This window comes from Anopheles merus, chromosome 3L, assembly GCF_017562075.2.
Source record: "Anopheles merus strain MAF chromosome 3L, AmerM5.1, whole genome shotgun sequence".
In the NCBI taxonomy this organism is placed as follows: domain Eukaryota; kingdom Metazoa; phylum Arthropoda; class Insecta; order Diptera; family Culicidae; genus Anopheles; species Anopheles merus.
Genome location: NC_054085.1, coordinates 23,496,976 through 23,520,182, shown reverse-complemented (window position 1 = coordinate 23,520,182; position 23,207 = coordinate 23,496,976). Strand labels below are relative to the sequence as shown.

The following is a 23,207-nucleotide window of genomic DNA, read 5'->3' as shown; positions in this document are numbered from 1 at the left end:
GTAATCACCAGAAGCCCATCCACCCGATCCAGCACTAAAGTGGAGGAACGTGTGTGTGTGTGTGTGTATGTATCCTGCTGCCATAATTTGCAGATTGCAGACCAAGCTCCCTAACCGACGGGATGGGCACACACATACGGGCGGGTACAAAGCTCCTGAAATGGAGTCGGATTTGGTCGCCTTGCGGCAAACAGGACCACACACACGACCTTTCAGCAACAACGCTGCCGGATGTACATCGTCTGTCGAAATGTGTAGCATGTTGTCGTTGCGGGTGCTTTACATTTGCCTAATCTTGTTTCCTCAACCCCGCAAGCGTGACGCTGATGAGTGATGAGCATGAGCGCCGGAGTGAAAGGGCAGGATTTCTATTAACCCACTGCATCAAATTATGTGCTGTAAATATTTATGACCATCTTCCCGAAACTGTCACGGCTGGCGTCTGTTGGAACCGTGGGTTAGGGTCGCTTGCAGTCTTAAAAACAAAACCATGTACAACCTGCGTCTTCGCTCGAACGGAATTGCTGTCTAAATAATACGATTGTCCATCACGCTCCCCGGGCAAACCCATCCGGAACAAACGAATATTTACGACCCGCCACGGATGAACCACATTCAACCTACTGGGTTCGGTTTATCAACTTTCTCCTAATCGGTGTACCGAAACATCCCTTGCTCTTTCTCTAGCCAGTGTCCCGGTTGTTCGCCCCCAGTGGATATGCTTTTGACAGCTTGTTCGACCGAAAGTCAGACATTCTACCGGCAAATTTGGCATCACCCGACGAGAAAAGTGGGCGTGAGGAAAAAGAAAACAAGCATCCATACACATGTGGAGCCTCTTGCAGCGAAAAGGTCTACATGCCCTCCGAGCCGAGCACAGAAACCTGTACGTAAATGTTCAACCATTGCTGCACGGCCCGCACAGTATTTGCCCTTTAACCTTCTGCACCGGGAGGGCACGTGGAACAGTACCATTGGAATGGAATGAAAAGTTTATGGTTGAGTTACGCCATTCATCCACCGGGGCGCACGGGTGTGAATATTCAATACGGGTCGTGCAACACAATTGGAAGCTAATAAAGAAATACAAACAGTGGGCAGTGGGTGGGGGAGGGCAGATCCAACAAAACAATTCAACATGGAACAGAAGTTCTTTTGCATCGGTAGAGCGATCGAGGGCTGTGCGCTGATAGGAATCGTTTCGTTGCTTCGTGCAGTTTTGTTTTTGCGAATCTGTCAGGCGTATTGTGCAGCGGCAGACGAAAGTTTAATTACGCTTTTCATTGCTGCATCGGGTTGGATTTAATCTCGTTTCTCAAACATATTGGTATGGAGAGCTAGATGAAGCATAAACAGGAATTGTAATTTATGTTCCTGGTGGCGAATTTATGCTGGCTAGTCATATGTTTCATATAGTTATTAAAAACGCCATACACTAATGATTAAATGTTCGTTGAAACCGGATTATTATAAATATGAATATGTTTTACTTATTGCATAGCTTCAGGCGTTTCAGGCGAAATGCTCCTAAATGTTTGCAATAGCTGATATTTACAAAAACTTTGAAATGCATAACTATTTATTATTTGCTATTTATTGTATGTATTCAAAGGGTTAATAATCATAGACAGTGTGTTTGTTCTGTTTTAAATTTGTTTTAGTTAATTTATTAAATTTAAATTAAGCGTCAAAGAATTTCTGTAAATCAGGTTTGTTTTAAATGATTTTGTTAGCGTTCCATAGACTTGAATAGAAAATTGTTGTTTGTAGCTACAAGAAATATGTCTATCTAATGTATTTTTTTCTGAGCTTAGTGTACAATTTGTTTAACTAAATTCTTTACTATGATTTGGCGCAGTGTACTTTGACAAATCTCCATTAGACACTCAAAGAGAAAAAGATTTTCTTCAACGTTCTAAACAACCTTACTATAATGTTAGCCTCATCAATACTCTACAATCGCTATGTTACACTACTTATATAACATTACAACGCATTGCTAGCGACCTCCGTTAACCGATTAAAATTCAAAACAATACCAAACTCACCATTTACAGCAATCCTTCCAGTTCCTTGCTTACACTTGCTCATTACTACCCGTTTCGGTTATTGCAGCACTCACCGGACCAATATTTTAATTGAATATATTATCTTGATTAATGCATTCCCCGGTCCCATTCCTACTGCTCACTACACGCGCCCATAAATCGATGGCCATCATCGTTCCCACGAGCGTTCCATTTTCGTGAACCAGCGTTTCGGAAGCGGTGCGCTGTTATTAAGCTCATTTCTTTTCACCGGCGCTGCTACGAATACGCCCACCAAACATGTTCGAATCGAGGGCTGACACGCGAAAAAGGTGGCAGTGTATCAGGAAGCTTTCCAGGGCAGTTTGTGATAAGATAACGACGATGGGTACATCAACATGATAAGGTTGATTGCTTTTACTGTTGGATGTTGTCTTTTTTATTTTCCTGTTTTATGATTTTGTCCATTAACTGTAACTGGTAACATTCCAGCAAATGATTCCACCTTAAACTAATGTTTTGATAGATATTTGTCCGATTTCAGCACTTTATTATTTTTAACTATAATCACAAATCACAGTTTCACTGTACCACATTTTTGTTACGAAATTTCTGCAAAATCAACGTATCGAATAAATCCCAACGTTAGCAGGAATCGCTCGTACGATTGTTACAAAACGAGAATTGAAATTGTCCCCGGTATCAATTATTGGAAGTTTCAAGAACACTTCTACCACACCGGTACTGATCGATATCGTCATGACCCTTTCGTCGAACTATACACAACCATCCTTTCAGAACAGCAAAGCGCGCTTCTAACTGATACCTTTCCGAACCCGTATTCGCAAAGGGAGCAAAATTGTTACCGATCCGGCAGTCAAACGCTCCTGCTCTGGAAGGATGCATCCACTCGGTACCTCATTGGTTCAGCCCAACAGTACCAAGGGCAAAAGTGTTGCATCGTGCAAATCGGTAACCTCAAATGAGACGCAATAAATCGCTTTCAATCACAGCAATAATTTCAACCCACTTCAACATGTCCGATCGAACGCTCACTTGGCACCGCTCAACGGAACCGCTCACAATCGAACCGGTCGGTGTGCACCAGTGGCGCAAAAGCTACGAATGCTATTTGTCCTAGGACGGTCGACTGGGAAAATACGATACGTTTCGTGAATGGTCTCGAGGGATGTGGCGAACACCTGCCAGTGCGAGTGCCTGGTCGAGCACTTTGTTCATCTACGTCTGGACGGTAGTGTCTAGCGTGGCGAAGGTCAGGTGAGTGTGGTGGAATGAAAGAATCGATTGTTGGTAGCATCGAAGAAGTGACTCTACGGTGATTGTTACCCCTGTGACTCACAGGAATTTTACTCGCGAAATTTATTCGTAGAATAAAATAAAGATTACTAATCTTCAGCAAGATAACAGGAAATATGAAAGAGCGATTCATGAACGAGGAATAATTTTATGACTTAAGATGAGAACAATATCCTTATTTTTAATAAGTTTCCTGATGAATTCATATCAATTAGGTGTGAGATATCAGATGACTTCAGATGTAAAACTCCATATGAACCCCTCAAATAAAAGCAGTAAAGCTCTACAATGATTGCGCTCATCCAAGCGTAGATCTTTGATTTTAATAATCATTTCGACACAGCAGCTATTATAGCAATCACTTCATCCATCTCCTCTGCCTAATCGTCACATCATCAAATGCATTTAATTTACGTGAAACAATAAATTACTATTCATCTGGCAATATGCTGGTAAAAAATCAACAACGAACCCACCCCTATCAACCATTCGCCGCATCATCAAATCCCACCACTATCAATCATTCTGTAACCGAACACTTCATTACGCCACTCACCGTTGCGAAGCCGCCGAGCGAAAGCGCTATACGAATCCTTCCTTCAATATCGCATCAAGAAGCTAAGCCTTTGCCTTTCCTCGCCGAGTGGCAATTCCGCGACGATGATAAGTGAATGTAATTGTTCGAAAGGATTACAATCAGTCCCTGGACTCCCCCCGCCCGGAACACGACACGAACGGGCACCCCGGGCACGACAGCTCACAAAACCGGTGGGCCAAGACGACACATTGTCGCATCGGTTGTAATGAAGATTAATCGATTGGTCCCGCACGGTCGCATTTCGGTGACAGTTTGCCGACTGGAGCGGACTGATGGATTGAGGACCGGGACACGGGTACCGAGAAGAACAAACTGAGCGGAAAATGGATTAGCCGAGTTTGAGCGATTTCAGCGAAGAATGGGAGAACATTTCTATTTAGTACGATTCTGTCATCGAAAAGATTTTTTTTATGGGACGCAACGTAACAAAAAAACAATCAAGTGAAGTGAGTAAAAAAAAATGAATATTTGAATTATTTTAATAAAATCAATTTGCTAAGCAAGTGTCCTTTTTATTGCGCGGTGAGTTATAAACGCCTAAATGTATGCATAGCAATGGTAGTTCCTAGTAGCAAAAATAAATCGATGAATGTTGTCACACAATTTATTAATCAAATAAGCTTTTATGGTAATTACTATCATAAATTTGAACAAAATAAAGCAAAAAAATACTGGAACCATTCTGTTGACAAAACATTTTAATTTATTAACAAAGCTATGTAACGCTTCTACCGATCACACAATGATACATTCTGCTATGCAAAAAGTATAACTTTAGGGGCTTGTTTTGCACTTACACTTACCCATGATAAAATGTAAAATAAAAACCCAATAAACACACTAAACTTATCTTTTGCTGACTATATTTGTTTGTTAAAGAAATACCCTGTAGGTGACAAACACTAGAAGAGAATATTTTATTTATTTTTTTAAATTTTTAATGACAACTAGAATTTTTAAAACATGCCTTATCGCTTTAAAAAGAATGCAAAAGTGCACTATCGCCAACTCATACCAGTCATTGTGAAACGTTCGTTTTAAAGAGCAACTGAAGGACCGTTGACAGAAGTATCACAGTTTGCGACTCGAGACATGTCGCATATACTCATTGCACTGATTTTAGTGAAGTAAATATGTTTACAATGTTCTATGAATGAAATGCATCCGTATGTATAACTATGTTCTGTGACTTTGCATAAATGTTTGGAAAGTTTATTCCATTCTTTCAAACCATCACCGCCACCATGTCGAATGTTCTATTCATTTCTCCTCCTTTGTCGCTTGCTTACTGCCGTCAGTGAACTATCTCACTGACAGTCTAGCACTAACGCCCTCAGTAGCTAAAGTGCACACAGATTGCTACCTTCCGGGCATAAGAAAGCCCCGTATGCTGCCTATTCATTGCGTTTCCCTTTCTAAAACAGGGTCAACCGCTGTTTCACAAGAGCTCCAGCTTTTGACTTCATAACGCTACGCCCTTGTTGGCCTTCAGATTCTTCCCGCACGCTTAATAATAGAGATCGGGGGGACCTTTTTTGTCTTTTCTGGGTATTCTTTTATCACCCGTTTTCCTTACACTGGTGAGCGTTCGGTCCATTTCCTTCGGGCTATAATTCCCGCTAAAGAACCTATACTTCCCATGCACGCATCATTGCATTTTTACAATCTTTCTCGTTCCCTTTCTGCTACATCTTGCCTTTCCTTTCTGCTGCTGCTTTTATTCAAGACCATGGCTTATTAGTTTGCGTTAACCTTTCCCTCCCGTTTTGGTCATACCCCTGTGGTAGGTAAAGGAAAGCACGAACGTAGCATAAAATTTTCCTTCCAAAGTGATCCTTTACCCTGCTATTGTTTCGAGGAAATCCAGGAGGAAGAAGGTGGCGTAATGGGCACGAGAATGAGCAAAGAGCGGTACTGTACATGTGCTGTGCTCTAGATTCTGTTTCTTTTTAAGCCCGCCGGTACGCTGCTTCTTTGCAGCTTCCAGCCGCTGGCGCTGTAGCATTTCCTGGCCGCAAAATAGGTCGCCCAGTATCGATTTTGTCCCGCGGATGTGAGACATCACATGAAAAATGTAGGGTAGACCGCGCTTTTATACAAAACTGCACCACGGATGAAAATCAGCCAATGCAATGCACAAAATTGTACATTTTATCAGCATTTTTGTGTTATTTTATAGAATAAAATTATTAAAGCTGATGGGGACGCCTAGTCTTTTATGAAATTTCCAACGCAGCAATCGAGATTCTGTTCTGTTACTCAAATTGCATTGGATAAATCACGTTAAATTATACAAATAACTTTATCTGTTACATAATTCAAGTTTCTAATAACAGTTTCTAAATCCAAAACCAAGGTATAGTCAATCAAACGCAATCTCTTAATCCCAACAAATAAAAACAGTCAGAAAAACCAAACCTTTTGATTTATTTTTTTACATGATCTATGAGAACAGGTTCATTTATTTTGCCCGCAGTTTGCCTATCGCAAATTGAACGATCACGGACTGACCACCGGCGCCTCAATAATAACCTAAAAACATGAACGAAATTATTAGCTGTCCTGTTGCATCCTACCCGACCCTCGGAACCATCAAAACCATTATGCCAACTTCACTTAACCCTCCTCTTCCTTCCCTCTCCCCGCGATTTTAATCCCTTTTCCATTGTCTTGAAGCCCTTTCAACTGTAAGCCCCGAAACTGCTCCTTGATCGTGCTGTCTGTTCCGGAAGGATGCTGCCGTGCCTTCGGCGAGCGAAACATAATTAATCTTATTTTGTTTCGCTACCTACCGGACCCAGCCTCATTATCGCTCGGTGCCAGTGGAACGTTTTCTTCAGATTTTCCTCATTTCCTTTTGAGTGAGGTTTTTTTTTCCAATAGAAAGAAAAAGCCCCAAAAGTCTCTTTACAGCATGAGGGAAAAAGATAACACAAAAACACAGCCCCAGTTTTGGTCGAATGAAGCGACCCTTCTCTTCCTTGGTGCAAAAGTTTTGAGCCACAACTTTCAACATTTCCTTTGCACAGCACCGCCGTTTGTATCGGGTGGAAACGATTCACTAGCGAACTTTCAATCTTCAACGACAAGAGGCTTTTTGTTCGGAATTTATGTGATAATTTGGTCAAATTTATACATAAGCCGATTCTATGCGCAACCCTTGCCATCGTTTTCTCGAAACCGAAACCGAAAGCAAGCGGATGAACTGGACCCTTTTCTGTTTCGCTTTTCTTTTATTTTTAGTTTTTTTTTTCGCTATAACACAGATGAATGTTAACTCCATAGGGTACAGGAAAGCATTCTCTTTTCCCGTTCATTGAACCGTTGAACGCATAATAATAAGCTGCCTTATTTTCTCTCTACCGCTTGCAGCAATAGGAAAGCTTTTAGGGCTGAAAAATGAATAATTACTTCGGAATTGATATTCGCTCAAGCAGGCAGACGGCAGGCAGCGGGCGTGAAGCACAGTTTTGCATTCATTTAAAAACTTTTTTAATCACGATTAAAACCATCGGTTAATGGTTTTCTGTAGCCACTTGGAGTGTGCTTTATGTTTGCTCAAGCCGTGCGTCACGCGCATTCGCACTGATTGTTTGATTAATCACGAAGAAGGGGTTTAGTTCAGTGCTTTGGAAAACAAATGATAAATTTTATACAGCTTCAAGCAAATGACACGAGTGATAGTTCAAAATCACAAATATGTGTGCTGAAGATGATCAAGATCACTAGCATTAACGTTGAAACGTACTCTTAATATAAAACATCTCTAAGCTACAATTATATCAAAACGCACTAAACCCTATCTGAAAGTACTAATTCGTTTTAGTCACTTTTTACCACCGTCAGGCTAACGATCCGTCACAATAACCTTCCCAAATTGAACAGCGGCTAACCTTTCGGTTTACCACAAACCCCACGGCATTAAAGATGAGAACTTATTATACATCCCTCTCGGAATCCGGCACAAGCTTGGCGATGTTGCTTGTCTACTCAAATGCTTCACTTGCACACTAAACGATCTGCAAGCTTCAAACGGGCGGGAAACATTTCCCAGACCCCATCCCATGCTGTGTTTGGGGCCATATGTAACCAGTTTTATTAGTTCCAGCTACGCTCTAGCAGCAAAATAACCTCACACAAAGCTAACAGCATGTTACGGAAATTATTCGCTCACGTTGTTTTGCCCTGTGTTTCGTTGTTCGAGCAAGAATATTAATAATGCGTACGCACAACAATAACAAAAAGTAAACTCCAACAAGCGCTGTACAAAACCGGGCTCATTTACTTCTTCACACAGTTTGCTGTTTGTGTGTCTGTGACCTTTTTTCCATTTCAGCTACTAGCCAGAATCGAACAAAAAAAGAAGACATATTGTCACCACGCTGTTTTTCTGCCTCCAGTGCTCGAAGCATAATGTTGTATTTTTTACTTTATAAAAGGTCCCAGAAAAGCCGGCCGTCAAATAGGTGCGTGTGTGCACTATAAACAAAGCAACAAAAATCCCACCGTAAAAGGATCGCAATGGCGTGAATTTCATCTCCTGTTGGGGAGAATGGAAAGCAAATAAAAGGCTGAAAGTTGCTTTTCACTACAGCAGCGGTACGGCTTATAGCGCACAAGGTAGGAACGAAAGGCGCAGAGCAAACCGCCACCAAAAAAAACATGAAACCCACAGCGGTGGAAAAACAAATCTTAACCTGTAGCACGTAAATACGTTCTGGCGTGAAATTGATTTTTCCAGACAGTGCCAGTTGTTTGCTTTGTTCATTTTTACCACATTTGCTTTTGCTAAAGAAAACATCTGAAAATAAATGCAAGAAAACTCTGCAATAAAATTCAGGTTAAAACAAAGCACTATAAGCTATTACTTTTCTTCCATGCTGAAAGGAAGCTAGATCATTTGTTCTAATTCCTTCATCTAATTGCAATGGACACAACGTTACACGCACAGAGCAATTTGCCAGAGCTTGCGTCCCCGTTTCAAATGAACAACCATGCGCCTCCACTGAGCTCCTTTTCCATTCAAATTTTATTAAGATTGGCATCCCAATTTCTTGCCCTCAGTTCATCCCAACTCATTCACATACACATACACATACACATACACTCAATTTGCCAAAGCCACTAACTATTCAAACTTTGCTGAAACGTTCCCAACTAGGTCATGTGTTGCCGAATGAGCAGCAGCAGCAGCAGCAAGAGGAACATATTCGAGGACAAAGCGATAAATTCTCGATAAGATCGTCTTGGAGATGGGCTCCAAAGTTCTCCCTCCGACAGCGCAACTTCAACGGTGCTGGCACGCGGAATGGCAACGCAATGGTTTGGCGTACACACGGTAACCATTAATCAACCTTCACCGTCTAACCTTCCTCAAAATGGTGCCTGCCTGACGAACAAGTGATGCGATGTAAGCGAGATTTTAATTAACTTGCTCACATGGCTGGCGAGCGTGTGGAAGCAGAGCGCTAGCGCTCGGCAAAACGGATTTACTTTAAGCTACCCAAATTAAGGTGATAGTGTTGGAGAGGTTTACAGTTTCATATCCTTGGTAGTTTATTAACTTGCTCTAGGTTTAGTAGCAAATGGAGAAGAAAATTAGTATGTCATCTACTAGCAAGACTTGCAGGGATACATCATTATTTCACACATAGTTACTTATCAAAAAAATTAGTTAATTTTTGTTAGATTTAAGATTTTTACTCATAAGCATACTTTAAATTTATAGACTTCTCATAAACTCTCACTTCTATTTAGTTGCACGACACGTGCGAAATGTCGCAAGCTAAGCAGAATGAATCTGCAAAATTCTTGCCATCGCCCTCCCAAGATGAATGTGCCTGTTGCACGCCTTCAACAAGCGAGATGCCAATGTGCACAAACTCATTACGGGAATTAGTTTTACTACGTGTACGATACGTTCCTGCTCGGCAGGGTATGTTTTCCGCTTTTCGTACAATGGAAGAAGAAGAAAAACCCACCGAGTAGGTCGTAAATATCGCTGCCTTATCAAGAGGCACACCAAGATGTCTCTGAGGTCGAGCAAAAAAAACAAACAAACCAAGCATGGTTGTCTCGTGCTTTGCTGACGTCAGTTAGAATGGAGAGACATTTTCCCCCTGCATTAAAAGCACAAGAACGTGGTTCGTGGTATAGAATTTCCTGCGCAAACCGGTCCGAATTTTTCATTCAGTAAGCCAACCGTACACTGCAACCGTGTGCTTTGTTTTCCATGGAACACTTTGAGCATACTTATGTTTTTCAGAATTTCATACTTCACAAACGCAGCTGGCAAGGCCCCTCGAATGATGTACCCGGAACAGCACTCTACATAAAACTGGCACAATTCTTACGAAACTTCCGGGATGTATAACGTGTAACGGTATAACGCGAGCTGCATCTAGCTTGCAGAACAAATCACAGTGAATTTCAATGCAAGCGAATTGTGTTCGTGGCAGAAAGGTAACCAAACGGTTGATGTCTATTCTATTATATATGATGTTGTTTTCTATATGCAAGATAAACGTTCTAGGAATTTTATCCAATGAAAACAAGAATCATTTTGAATGTATGGAAAATCAGAAGAATCATTCTGAATGTATGGAAAATAATTCAGAAAGAAAGGCCTGGAGGAACAGTAAAGAACTTTTTATCTTTCAATCACGTCGATGTGACATGGCCCGGTGAACAATATTTCTCCAGGATGCTCGGTCCCTGGCTGCAGCCTCCCATCCATGCAAACACCCGATCTCCGTCAGGTCTCGCTTCACCTGGTCCAGCCATCGAGTTCACTGTGCTGCCCTGGCAGGCCTTAAATTACATATTTTAAACACAGGTTTTTGTAAAATTTTCAATGTGATAAATCATGATCATTTGCAACGACTCAGCCGTTATACATAGCCATTGCATTGCCGATTGTAAGCGCCACTTCCAATACTTCGTAGAATGCAGAAATTAAATCACTGTTGAATCCTCTAGCACAAACAGTTGAGGTTGCTCCAAGCCTACAGAGCAACAGCGTAGGATTTCATTTTAGGAAATAAATCATGTTCGGGACCCCAGCAAATTTTATGCCATTTCTTCTACGAAGTCAAAAATGAACTGTTTCAATATAAATCTTTGAAATTACATCAAAGTTCTCATTTATTCTAAAAAGCTGATCAGTTCAGTCAGTTCGTATCAGTTACCCTTCTTATTGTTAATTGAACACAGAAGTAAACAGTCGATTATGTTACCAAATAGTAGGTTTCGTTAGGAGCCTCATGAGCGTGGTTCATGTAACAGCATAATGTATAGCTGCTGTTTTCATAGGTCCTCTGATTATTACAGATTTTTATGCTTTCTCCAATTACTGGTGGGTCCATGACTTACAGTAACCCTTATTTAAGATACTTTGTTGACATCTGCCTATCGCCATTTAATCTGCATATCGCAGAAGTATCATCAGATCGAAAAAATAAACAGATCGAAAAATTCTTGTATCCTTTTTCCCCTACGACTCAGTGACATCCTGAGTCATTCCCACTCTGATGTCAGGATGGTTTTACCATCAGAATACAATATTTTGCATTGCTTTAATTGCCGTCCTTGCCGCAGTTATGTGCTTACTGATCACGACAACTCATTCACATGGTAAACCTGCCAAAAACTCACACAAAGCAATCTGTATGGCTTAAGATATCTAGTAGTCAAATTAGATCCTCACCAAATTGTTTTGAAGGAATGATTGAAAATTAGTTTTACTCCCAAATGTAACGAATTTAACAGAGTTCATGCTAAAACAGCTTCTTAAACATGTAGCCACTTTTTCCTTCTTTCCCGCAGTATCGGTCTTTACCCACTAATGAAAAATCCAGTGCTTTGTAGCGCCACAGTCGAATGTAGCATATATCATTGCCTACAAAAATCCTTTTTCCCTTCTTTATACATTCAAACATGCTACCGTTAATTATATTCTTACCAATCCCTTAACTGGCTTACAAACGTGCACCATACCACGCAGCGCATAATTTCCTTCTGTGTTCCACACCCGTCATAAATATAAGCCCTTAATTGTGCTCGAAACCTCAATTCTTTGCCGCCAAAGAAAAGTCATTTCCCGCCGGGCTGCCCAACCTTCTGCCTTCTCATCTTCTCAGCATTCTTCTCTTCTTCCTAGATGGTTTCTGAATTTGCTTCCATATTTTTATGAGCTTATCCCCCCCCCCATGAATGCGTGCTACTCCCTCAATCGTGAGCTAAAAATAACCGATCCATACAGGGGGTATGCGGGGAGTCGATATTCATTTTTCGCTTTTTTTTCGGCCTTATGAAGAAGACCCTTCCAAAGAATATGAAATGAATTGAAAAAAAAACAAAACCGAAATCCTAAACAAATAAGACAGTGCTCCCGATTTGGCAAACCAAACGCACTCACACATCCACAGCACCAAGAGGAAGGAAGCCATGAATGAAGATCTAAATTGTGTGTTTTACTTGCTTCCCCGAAACCATTTGCGCGTACAAAATACTGCACGGGGCCCCTAGAATACGCAGCATACGAAATTCTCCACAGAGCGCAAAACCGTAGAACGTCGGACGAGGCGGCATTCGAGAGGGATAGACAGTTGGAATAAAATTTGCATCTTTTATTTAGCTACCGTACTAACTCTCTTTCTCTGCCTTTTTTTTTCTTCGCCCTTAGTACTGACTTTTTCCTGCGTGATTCCCTGGGCTAGAGGACTCTCCGTGCTCCCTCCGTCTCGGTACTTGATCGAGGTCTTATCTTTCGATGTACTTTCGGCAGCGCTCCCCCACAAACACGTACCAAACAAACCAAAGAAAAAACAAACAAAAAACGGCAATTTCACCAGTTCACCAGGCCGAGCATATTTGCCAAAACCAACTGCTACGAAGGCTACGAATAGAACGCAGGAAATCGATCTTCGGGCGCGTATCGGGTGAAAAACGATATCAAATAACCATAAGGTCGTTTATTTTAGCTTCCCCTCGGCTGTACGCGTGGTGCAAAAACAAACCACGGAAAAACAAAGCAGGCCAAAAATTAAATCAAATAAACCCCCTCGTCGACGCCGAGGTGTGCGGAAGAAATATTGGTTGTCTGTTTGTACTTACAATTTATGCTAATCGGAAATTCATATCGCGACAGATTTTCCCCTGACAACGCTGGGACACCGGCTGCGTGGCGGCTCGAAGCGTTCCACCGATTCCAGCCACCAACTGGCAGGCTCATTTCCGGCAACGATCACATCGATCGCTGCGTTTCTTTCGATATCACCCGTCGTGTTTGTTGTCGTGGTAGTTTAGCGTTTTAAGGTTCCACTAATAATACGTCAAAACTAGCACACCTACTAACACCGAGAAGCACACAGACACAGTACACACTCTTTCTTTTTTAACTCGCCATTTTTTTTTTATAGAAACACCGTGACACAGGAGCGTGTATATTTACGATCACAAATGAACTTTTTCTGTTATGTTTTGCTACCCGCACAAGAAAAGGGATTGCATTGCACTGGACGCGCGTACCACAGCTGCCAGCTGGAGCACTTTTTGACAGCGGAACGCGACGTACGCGCGAATAAAACGTGCCTGCTGTGCGAGTGCTGTCAAGTTAACGCAACGTGACGCGGGCTCTTTTTTAACACTTCAGAGTTGGTACGCCCGTTTCGCTCGCACACACGCGAGCAACGTTTCAGAACCGCGAGCACATGCCTATACTTTAGGAATGGTCACACTTGGCGAGGGTAGCTTCTTCGCTCGCTTATTTTTAATATTATAATTTTATAGTACAAATTTTTTGAGGTAACACCACTACAACACTATTATATTTTCTGTTAATATTCAACACAGCGAGTATATTTATATGTATTTCTTATATTCTTCATTTTAGAACACTTCATAGTAATGAATTTAACATATTTTTACACTTTTTCACCTGTTTTTTTTTCTTTGTACACACCTAATATTTCACATGTTTATCTTCTGCTTTTCTGACATATTCCACATGTTGAGCCTGAAAGTAATATGTTTCGTTATTTACTTGACTTTATTAATTTTTTGTAAAATGTCGCTTTTATTTGTTTCATTTCACTTCCATTTTTAATATCTATAAAAACTTGTTTTGCTTAGCGCAACAACTTATTCTTCTTTTTTTCACATTGTTTTTAGCAGACAGCTCCTGCTGTGTGTGTTCATGGCGAAAAGCGAACTGCTCGGCATCTCACCAATCCGTTTCCCACCCGGAGCGTGCAAATCAATATGAAGAGGGAGAAACTGTTCACCCTCCCTTCCCATTTTTCCTTCATGCCCTGCTTGCATCATTTTATCAACAGCTCGGCCAGCAAGATCTACCGCTAGCAGAATCCTTCTGTAACGGCTCCGGGACAAGCTCCGGGTGCGGCAACCATTATCCAGAAACTTTTCCAACGCCAGCCATTTATTAGTCATACTGGGTTAGCGAAACAGTCGAGTTTTGGTGCGCGCGCGTTCGCTGTGCCTGACGGTGTGTTTCAATTTACCATCCATTTTTCCATTGGAAGTAACAAAAAAAACCACCAAAACGTCTTTTCCATTCCCAAACGCAGCCGCAACGGCAGCGCAGGTGGGAGAAGAAGAAAAAATCGAAACTGCGATTGAAAGATAATTTACGATCACGTACCCATCGTGGGACGGCAAACGTAATGTAGGTAAGCGCATCTGCGTGTGTGTGTGTGTGTGTGTGAGTATGTGGAAAATCGAACCATTTTCCCACTGCGTACTGCGCTTTCATGTGACACATTTTCCCTTCCCTTCTTTTGCACCATTTTCAGTACAGTTTCGCGTCGTATTTCACCTTCCAAGGGGTTGCTGCTTTTGGCAGCTGTACTGAGAATGGTAATAGAAGCACCCAAAGGTGTGTGTGTGTTTTTTTGTTGCAATGTCTAACTGTTTTCTAACACTCCGCTATGCCACGTGAACGCAAGTGAACGTGCACATCGCACAACTTCGCTATCGTTACTGCTGCTACGAAATATATCATTTTCTATTTATCTTTTTCAGTGTTTCATTTTTATCAGCTGCACAGTAGGGTACAGTTTACTTTGTGATCAGAAATCCTTTTTCTGCAAGTGCTTCTAAAAGTTTAAAAATAGAACATAATGTTTAAAAAATGGTATACAGTACTTCTTTCTAGATATCTATAGCTATCAATAGCAATCAACAGCATAATGATGCAAACAATAATGTATACTCCCAGGCAGCAGTTAAGCAGCAACCAAGCATGTAGAATTACGTGAGTGTGCTTTGTCAAACTTTATTGTACAAACAACCCTCACAAACTGTCAAACAATGTAATAAGCTGTTTTCTTTGATGTTCAGCATCCATGCATGCCAAGTCTATGCCAAGCCAAGATTATCAAACCATGACAAAACTGATTGTTTCAACTCATCCAAAATAGTAGCCAAAATACATAACACCGCTTATGTTAACACAGCCATTTAAGTGTGCACCCATTTCGTATAAGATCTTTAGTTGAATACATCAAGTTAATGCTCATAATTCACATAAATGTGTTTTAGTGAATATACATTCTTCAACATTTTATGCTCGCAAGCTAAATGTTTCAGTCTGTTAAATTTGTTGACAAGGGATAACTTTCACTTTATAAAAGTTTACACTAAAACAGATCTAGTGTAAAGTTGATGATTTCCAGCCAATACATACATTTTTGTATGTAACTGTAAAACTCTGTCAAGATCTTGGCTATTAAATTTGGAAATTATCTGTCTCACACTAAATCCCATTTTTTCTGTACTGGGTGAATTTACCGGGCTGTTAAATATCGAAACGAAATATTGAAATCAATTTTATAGACATTAATTCTTTATCTTACGAAAGCATGAATTGCTCGTGAACACTTCTTTCTTCATAAGTACAATTTAATCTCCCAGCGTGTCTCCGACTATGCAAACATTATTATACCCGTCCAAGCCGTACGATTGACTTCAAGGCAAGTGTTTTGCAAACCCTTCCTCCCTCAAAGTGATGCTCCCTTTCCGGGCCCCGTGATTCATCGCAAACATAATCGAAATGTCTTGGCTCTAATGACCCTTGGTTTTACATCCCCATAAATCCACATAGTAATGGAGCACACCGTGCGAGCTGTATTGCTACGGCGTAAAAGCTTCCTCTCTTTCTCTCTTCACCTACTCACCCATCGTGGTGCATTTCCATTTCCTGCACCAACACATCACCTTGAAACGCGCGGGCAAGGAAAGTTTGTTTGTATTCCAAGCTGCGAGCGCCGAAACGTGGCATCCGTCTGGACAACACCTGTGCGGTCATTTGCACCCGCCGAAAACGAACTGCATTCTTTGCTCCCCTTTCGAACCGCCCAAGGTTTTACGGGCGTTTCGTTCGTGCCCTGCATGCAAAGTACATCCTTCCGGGGTTGAGCACATTAATGGCCCAAACGTTGTCAGTTTACAGTGTTTGTTGTAAAGTTGTTTTTTCACTCTCTATCTCTCTCTTTTATTCTCGTTCCGTAGAACCAACAAATGGCAACAATTTTCACACCTACAGCAGGGGGTGACATGCGTCGAGTGTGGCAGTCACTGAACACATACATTCCTTCTCGCTTCCCTCTCTCTCCCCCTCGCTCTTCCTGCTTCTTCCTCCTCTTCTTATCCGAGCTCCGATGTTTCTACCACCTTGCGATCCGCGGAGGGCGGATTTTATGAGTTTTCCAGCAAAAAAACAAAAAGGCAAGAAAAACACATCATCACCACCGAGGAACTCGCATGCTTGGCGACCCGAACAGAAAGGATCCCGTGGTGTGGCAAATGCCGTGGCCGTAAATTATTTTTTAATATTCTATTTATTTACATTTTATCGCTTTTCGCCTACCCTCCCCAGACCCCCACATTCCAGCAGCGGGCCGAGCGGTCGCCCTGGATCGATCGTTCGGATGGCCGGGCGCGCGCTTCTATGTTTATGGGTGTAAAAAGCAATTTATGGAAGCAAATGGTGTTCGTTCGGCTGCTGTATCGATAGCTTTGTGTGGGCGAGCAAATCATACGGAATAATAATAAAAAAAGGCCACTGTAGAGCCGTGTTCAACCGAAGCTTGCCACTTGTCGCCAAACTGTACGAACCTGAGCGAGTGTAATGTAATGTTTCGGCGCTATTATGTAGCAGCACGGTGGGCATAAGAATCAAAGCAATGACGTAAGCATCCTTGTTATGGATATCAGATTTGGCCATTTTTCTCACACCAGATTTGGGGTTTGATTTTCATGTTTTTCTTTCGTTTTTGTTACAATCCTATAAATACTGAACTGTATTGAGCTATTATTAAAATATGTCACGTTCACCACACGAGCGGCGCATTTGTTTTGATCACACAGCAAGATTCATGTCACCAGGCCCAGGCTCGTCGCTACACAACCGCACTCGAATCCCCTCCAATTCCCCACACAGCTTCCTATGTGTGGCCCAAAACTGTCACAAACAGACACCGAACTGGCCAGCACAAATCCCATCGGTACAAATTTTAATGATGTCTCCGATCGCTTCTGGCCGCTCACACTTAAATCGTGTCACAATTTTTGCCACCCACTTTCTCATCCCCGGGTCCACAGCGCCTTTTCACTCTGCACCATTCAGCAAGCAACCTTCTCGATACACATTCACAACATCGCGGGCATTAGGCAAGTTAACGACGATGACGACGACTGGCCCGCGCACGTACTCGCCACTGTGGCTGAATTAATTGCATCTCTTCCGACCGATTAAAAGCAAGTGACAGATCGGATTTGCAGAAAATTTTGGCAAACGACCCCTTTGACGGTGGTGGTGGCTGGTGCAGCGAGCCACATCCACCCCGCCTCGTCGGTGCTTCGGTCGGTTGAACCGAGTGATGAGTGGAACGGTATAAATCAAACCCTTTTCCTCCTGGGCATCGCTGCCGTGCCCGTGTAGTGGCAGAAACGAAATTAATTACACCACCATTTCCACTTCCACTTTGCCACGAACGGATTTCATGTGTACGTGTGTGTGTGTGTGTGTTTGTATGTTTCGACATAAAACACGATCGGTTGTCCCGCCACCGCACACACGCTCTAATGGCGTGTGTCAATTAGACGCTGCACAGTCCCGTCATCATCCGCACTGGAGATCGAGCGATTTGGACAGGAGCGTTGGAAAGTGCGGGTGCGCGTGCCACTCGTCATGTCTACCTCGGCTTACTGTCATCAGTCGGTCGCCGCGCGATGATCACGAAGATCTGTCATCGATAGGCACACCTTGCCCGTTCAGATACAATCGCAACCGGGCCATTGTATCAATCGACCCCATTGATTGTGTTCCAACCACCGAGCTCGTCGGATGAAACACACACACACACACACACCTTCTCAATAGCGGAGGTTATCTATTCACTACACTACACTACACTTTTGCTCATTGTGCGTCACCACCAGTACCCTTTTTTTGTTCGACCGCGGCACACCACTAAACCGCAACGGCACTCCAGCAGCAGTTGACCGGTGGCTGTTCCCACCCACCGAATGTGATAGCGGGGTTGGGGGGAATGGGCGGTAGTGGGGGGGGGATGGTTTGTCCCAATGTAAATGTCGACGGTTGGGCCCCCCAACCAACAACGAACAAATCCAAACAGCACCACCGTTGTTGTTGCGTGTGCGTCCTGCTTGCTGGCAGCTCGAAGACTGAGCGGGTTTCCACACTCTCTCGCAGGACGTTGGAGCCCCCGGATTGAACACACACACACACATACACACGTGCACACAAAGGAGCGAGGAAAAGCGGCTGCTACATACATACCAGCCGGTGCCGTACACAGCTTCTGTGAGACTTGTTTCTAGCGCTCCCTTCAACGGAGAGCTTCAAACGCTCTCTAAAGTCTCTCACGGAGTTATCTTAGTGTGAATGAAAAAAAAAATCGTCTCAGCTGCACGCACATTCGCTTCTTATCAATTCCTACTCTCCTACATACAATCTCATGTTCGCCCTCCTTTTTATCAAACGGCGCTACAGCGGTGCAAGAAAGAGAGCAACCCCGCTTCGGAACAACAACTTGTTGGAGGGAAACCCATTCACACGTGCAGTGAACGTGCGCTGGGTGAGAGACCATTTTATCGCTAAGCAATAAATGAGATAAATTGCTCGGAGCGGATGCAAGAGAGTTGGTTTTGAGAGCTGCTCTCACGGCCGTGCGGGCGTGAGTGAGAAGAGAGCTTAGTGAGCTACCTTCAAGAGCTGTTGTGAGTGGCTCACTAGATGAGCAAACGATAAGTTTGCTGTAGTCGAATTTTGCGCGCTTTATTTTTTTTTGCTGGGGAAAACGATAAGTTACGTTCGCAACGGTATCTTTTTTCCCCGGTTGGTGTGGAAGCGAACGGAACATTCTGCTATGCGTTGATACTGAGCGAAGAGGAATGTACTCGTAGCTACCTGGAGTAGTAAATTATTTATTTTGGACTATTATTTCTGCACAACCATGCGCTGTTTTAAACCAAGCTGAGCTTCATCTTGTTTTTTTTTCTCAAATTTAGCAACTGCCCGTCAAAACACGTTCCAACTTCCTGATAAATTCATCCAAACAAGCATGCCGTTGCTGCCGTCCTCCTTCACACCGTGTCACTTCAAAGTAGCACTTTATTAACTCAAGTTTCCACCGGTTTCCCAGGCCGGTGGTACAATCTTCCCCCATTGTCAGGCGCACGGCACCCGTGCTCATCAAATTACCCCGGCAGGTGATTTTAAAAAGCTGCTCAACTTAACCGCTCCACTGTCTCCACGGATCTCATTTGGGGTGGGTAGGGGTGGACGGGAACCGTGATAATAAACAACAAAGTAAGCTTTTCCTTCCTCGCGTGTCGACACTCCAGCAGCAGCCCACGCTGCTGCACGCTGCTAAGCCCACCATCAACCACCAGCACAAGGATAGATAGTCAAAGTTGCGGAAGCTGCACGAAATGCGCATGGAAAGAACAGAAGGGGGGAAAAAACATCGCCACCACCTTGCTCTTGAGCTGCGAGGAGAGGACAAAAGTTCCTGCACTTGGAAGCGCATGCAGCCGGAACACAAATGGAAATGACTCATCATCAACTTGGCGGTAAGAAAACGAACGACCGTAAAACACACGGGGGAAAGAGCGTAAAACAGAACGTCACACTGCTTAAGACAACGTGCCGAGCGATGCTGCAGCGAAGAACGCGTAACATTATCCACAAGCTGTGCGGGTTTGTAGTGTGCACGGCCGTAAGGTAAGAGGCAAAGTTGTGCCAACTATTTGCCACGCTTGCATTCGAGAACAGTTCTGATTTCAGTTTATGATACTAGGAAGCGTTACCGGAGAAGGTATATGATGTTACAAGAGTTTTCCCGTACGGAAGCTTTCACGTTGTGAGGACATGTCAATGGTGTAGCTTTCCTGAGCAACTCTTTGAGAGGGGTGCTTTTTTTTGGCATCACATTCCATGCACTGTCGGCTGTATTATTTTGTGCAACTCATTTAGTATTTTCTGAACAAGTTTTTCCAATTCACAGTACACCACTTTTTAATTTGTCTTATTTGTTGGTTAGTTTGGAAGTCTTTTGTGAATATCTCATCGTTAGGAGTGATTTGTCGTGTGGATTGCATACCTTTTGGGGCATTAGGCATGATATTCGAATTGAGAAATTATTTTAAATCTAGCTCATATGAAACTATTTTCTTCCTTTTTAACTTTATGTACTAACAGTTAGAGGTATGGGATTCCGTTTCACTTATTAAGGTATTGAATTAGAATAAATTATCCATAACTTAGGACTTATTTTTTCTAAATCTGGTATATTTGGAATTGCTGATTAATTTCCACTAACGTGTAGAATGAATATTTTATTTTTAATCATCAAAACTACCGCTTGATATTGTGATAAGCTATCTGTATTCATCTCTTGAACGAAATCCATTAAAAGCGAACTTCTTCAGAGAACGTTTTATTCGGAAATTATTGAGAATTTTCAGACCCCTTCAAGCAACTAACTCCTAGGAAAACAAGTTATCTCCTCTGTGACTTGTTTTGCATGACACATATGTGTCATATGTTCTTTCATTGCAAGTTGATACAACAATTCGCATGAATTCTGTTTGAAAGTGTCTAATTTCAAAACATTCTATTTATGCAACAAAGCGTAATTTCGTATGCGAGCGCTCTTCATACAGAATTAACAATATTGCAGTACTACTACCTACTTGACTATAGTGTTCTGTTTATATTTAACGTTCCCATTGTAATGCCTATACAACTTCGAACGAATTATGTGATGCTCCAATTCCTTTGAGTGAATTACGCCAATGATTCTTTAACGAACGAAAAAAAACAATGATCTGAGTCACGCATGCAAATATCGATCCACAAATGCTCCGTACAACTCATCGTCTTATTTTTAAAATTCTCTCACACCTGTAGCCCAGCTTCGCACAAAACAGAAGTTTGCGTGAACGATTAATTAGCACAATCTTGGCGACATCCGTGTGTTTGGGAATTTGACAGCATTTCTCCCAGCGTATCGGCGTCTAGAATAGAGTTGCTAAATACGCAAAAACAAATCACTCAAGGTCATACTCGAAAAGAATCGATATAAAAATGAACCACAACACCATCACCGGAATCAGTTGAGTTAATGGTGTGAATTGTGAAGGTTCGGATTTTTTTAAGCACGGTATCAAACAATATGGGTTCTCTTGTTGCTCTGGTAAATATTGTTCTCAAGTTCACTACTACTCCAGCGTAACATTGCGAATTTTAATCAAAACGTTTTATTTTTAGCTTGTGTTATCATTCGTGTCATATTCTAGAGCGTATCAGATCGACATAACGGGTGCAAATGCCCAATCGTACCAATCCATCCAAAATAGTGAAAGTAAGATCGGACACCGATTCGTAGTGGAAACTACACGATTACTAATCAAATCACTTTCCTTTGTTTTCAGACCAATTTAAGTATGGCTACCAAGTAAGGAACGTAAACGATCAGTTCCAGCACAAGCTGAAAAGTGCTGACAACGTAACGTACGGCTGTTACGGCTACACCCATCCCGCTGGCGAAGGTGTGCATCGTACTTTCTTCGTTGCCGATCAGTTCGGTTACCGTACCGTGCTTACCGGTCAACCAACCACCATATATCCTGCCCCCGGAACGAGCCCTGTTTTACGGCAATGGCAAGAGCTTACGTTTCCAGCGGCTTGCTTGGAAAACGATAACGCACAAGGAGCCAGAGCATCTCAAACAGCAAACAATCCTATCGTAGACCGTGGACGCAGTGGTTTAGAGTTTGCTTCTTCCAATCTGCAACCCATCGTAGACTCGTCTGATCGTGGGGACAATGGTATGAAGTTTGCTGCTACCTATCTGCGACCCATCGTAGACTCGTTTGGCCGTGGGCGCAGCGGTTTGGAGTTTGCTTCCACCGATCTGCGACCGATCGCCGTACCGTATGATCATGAACAAAGTGATATACAGTCTGCTGGTTCTGAGGTAGTTTCTGTAACAGAGTCGGCAAATCATGCGGAAAGCACCAACAAATCTAACCAATGTTGGCGTCCTTTGGCTGGCGAGAATGGCAAGTCATTTATACAAACTTTAAGGCCGGGCTACATTGATCGTACTCTCTGGTGTAATTTTGATTTTCATTAGCGCATCTGGCGGCGGCTGGAGGAAGCTTTTTTTGGTCGTCGAGGGAATGGTCGTGCCGGATCTCAAATTTAAGTTGTTTATTCACCGTTTTTTGATGCGAAAATGGTTGAAATACTTGCACAACATATTTATCTATCAATTACATAGCTTTCTCAGTCCAGTTTAAGTAAAAAACGTGGAAAAATAACATATTTTTTGAAGCGGCTACAAATTGTTTTGCAAAATGTTTCATTCAGCCGCCGCCAGATGCGCTAGTGAAAATCGAAATTACACTTGCGAGTACGATCAATGTAGCCCGGCCTTTACAGTGCACGTCCAATGATGCGCGAAGCAATCAGGTGATAACTCTGTTCTATCCGTTCCGAGTTGCTTGCTCCGATATGGAGGAGTTTGAGAAGGAATTGAATTTACTAGTTACCAAATTCGATCGCCAACCGTAGACTTTGCTCCAAACTTCTCTCTAGCTGTAAGTGTTTGTTAAGCTGTCTTTAACAAGATCCGCCGACAGGATCAATCGATTAGGTGATGAGATCGTTTATTCATTCGTGATTCTTAGTTTAAGAGAAATAAAAGTTGTATTTT

At 42.5% G+C, this 23,207-nt stretch overlaps 2 protein-coding genes across 6 annotated transcripts in view; one reads left to right on the top strand and one right to left on the bottom strand.

Annotated features, from left to right (window-relative positions):
- LOC121599843 (5-hydroxytryptamine receptor-like) overlaps nucleotides 1–18,634 on the bottom strand; it is a 95,197-nt gene extending 76,563 nt beyond the window's left edge. For 4 of the 5 annotated variants that reach the window (XM_041927935.1, XM_041927932.1, XM_041927934.1 and 1 more), the window contains exons 1-2: nucleotides 18,406–18,634; nucleotides 13,057–13,957 (exon numbers count right to left, since the gene is read on the bottom strand). The gene's annotated coding sequence lies outside the window, so the exon portion shown is untranslated. Of the gene's footprint in view, nucleotides 1–13,056; nucleotides 13,958–18,332 lie in introns of all 5 variants that reach the window. The other variant, XM_041927933.1, reaches the window with a different exon arrangement.
- Nucleotides 18,635–21,595: 2,961 nt separating this feature from the next.
- LOC121599277 lies at nucleotides 21,596–22,646 on the top strand. The gene is made up of 3 exons (XM_041926983.1): nucleotides 21,596–21,683; nucleotides 21,758–21,851; nucleotides 21,922–22,646. Exons 1-3 carry the CDS (start codon nucleotides 21,663–21,665, stop codon nucleotides 22,623–22,625), a joined length of 819 nt encoding a protein of 272 aa, XP_041782917.1. The 5' UTR covers nucleotides 21,596–21,662; the 3' UTR covers nucleotides 22,626–22,646.
- The last annotated feature ends 561 nt before the right edge of the window (nucleotides 22,647–23,207 follow it).

Coding starts and splice junctions, on each gene's coding strand:
- LOC121599277 (XM_041926983.1), top strand. CDS start 21,663: ATGGGTTCTCTTGTTGCTCTG. Junction 21,684..21,757: donor TGGGTTCTCTTGTTGCTCTG/GTAAATATTGTT, acceptor TTTTATTTTTAG/CTTGTGTTATCATTCGTGTC. Junction 21,852..21,921: donor ATCCATCCAAAATAGTGAAA/GTAAGATCGGAC, acceptor CTTTGTTTTCAG/ACCAATTTAAGTATGGCTAC.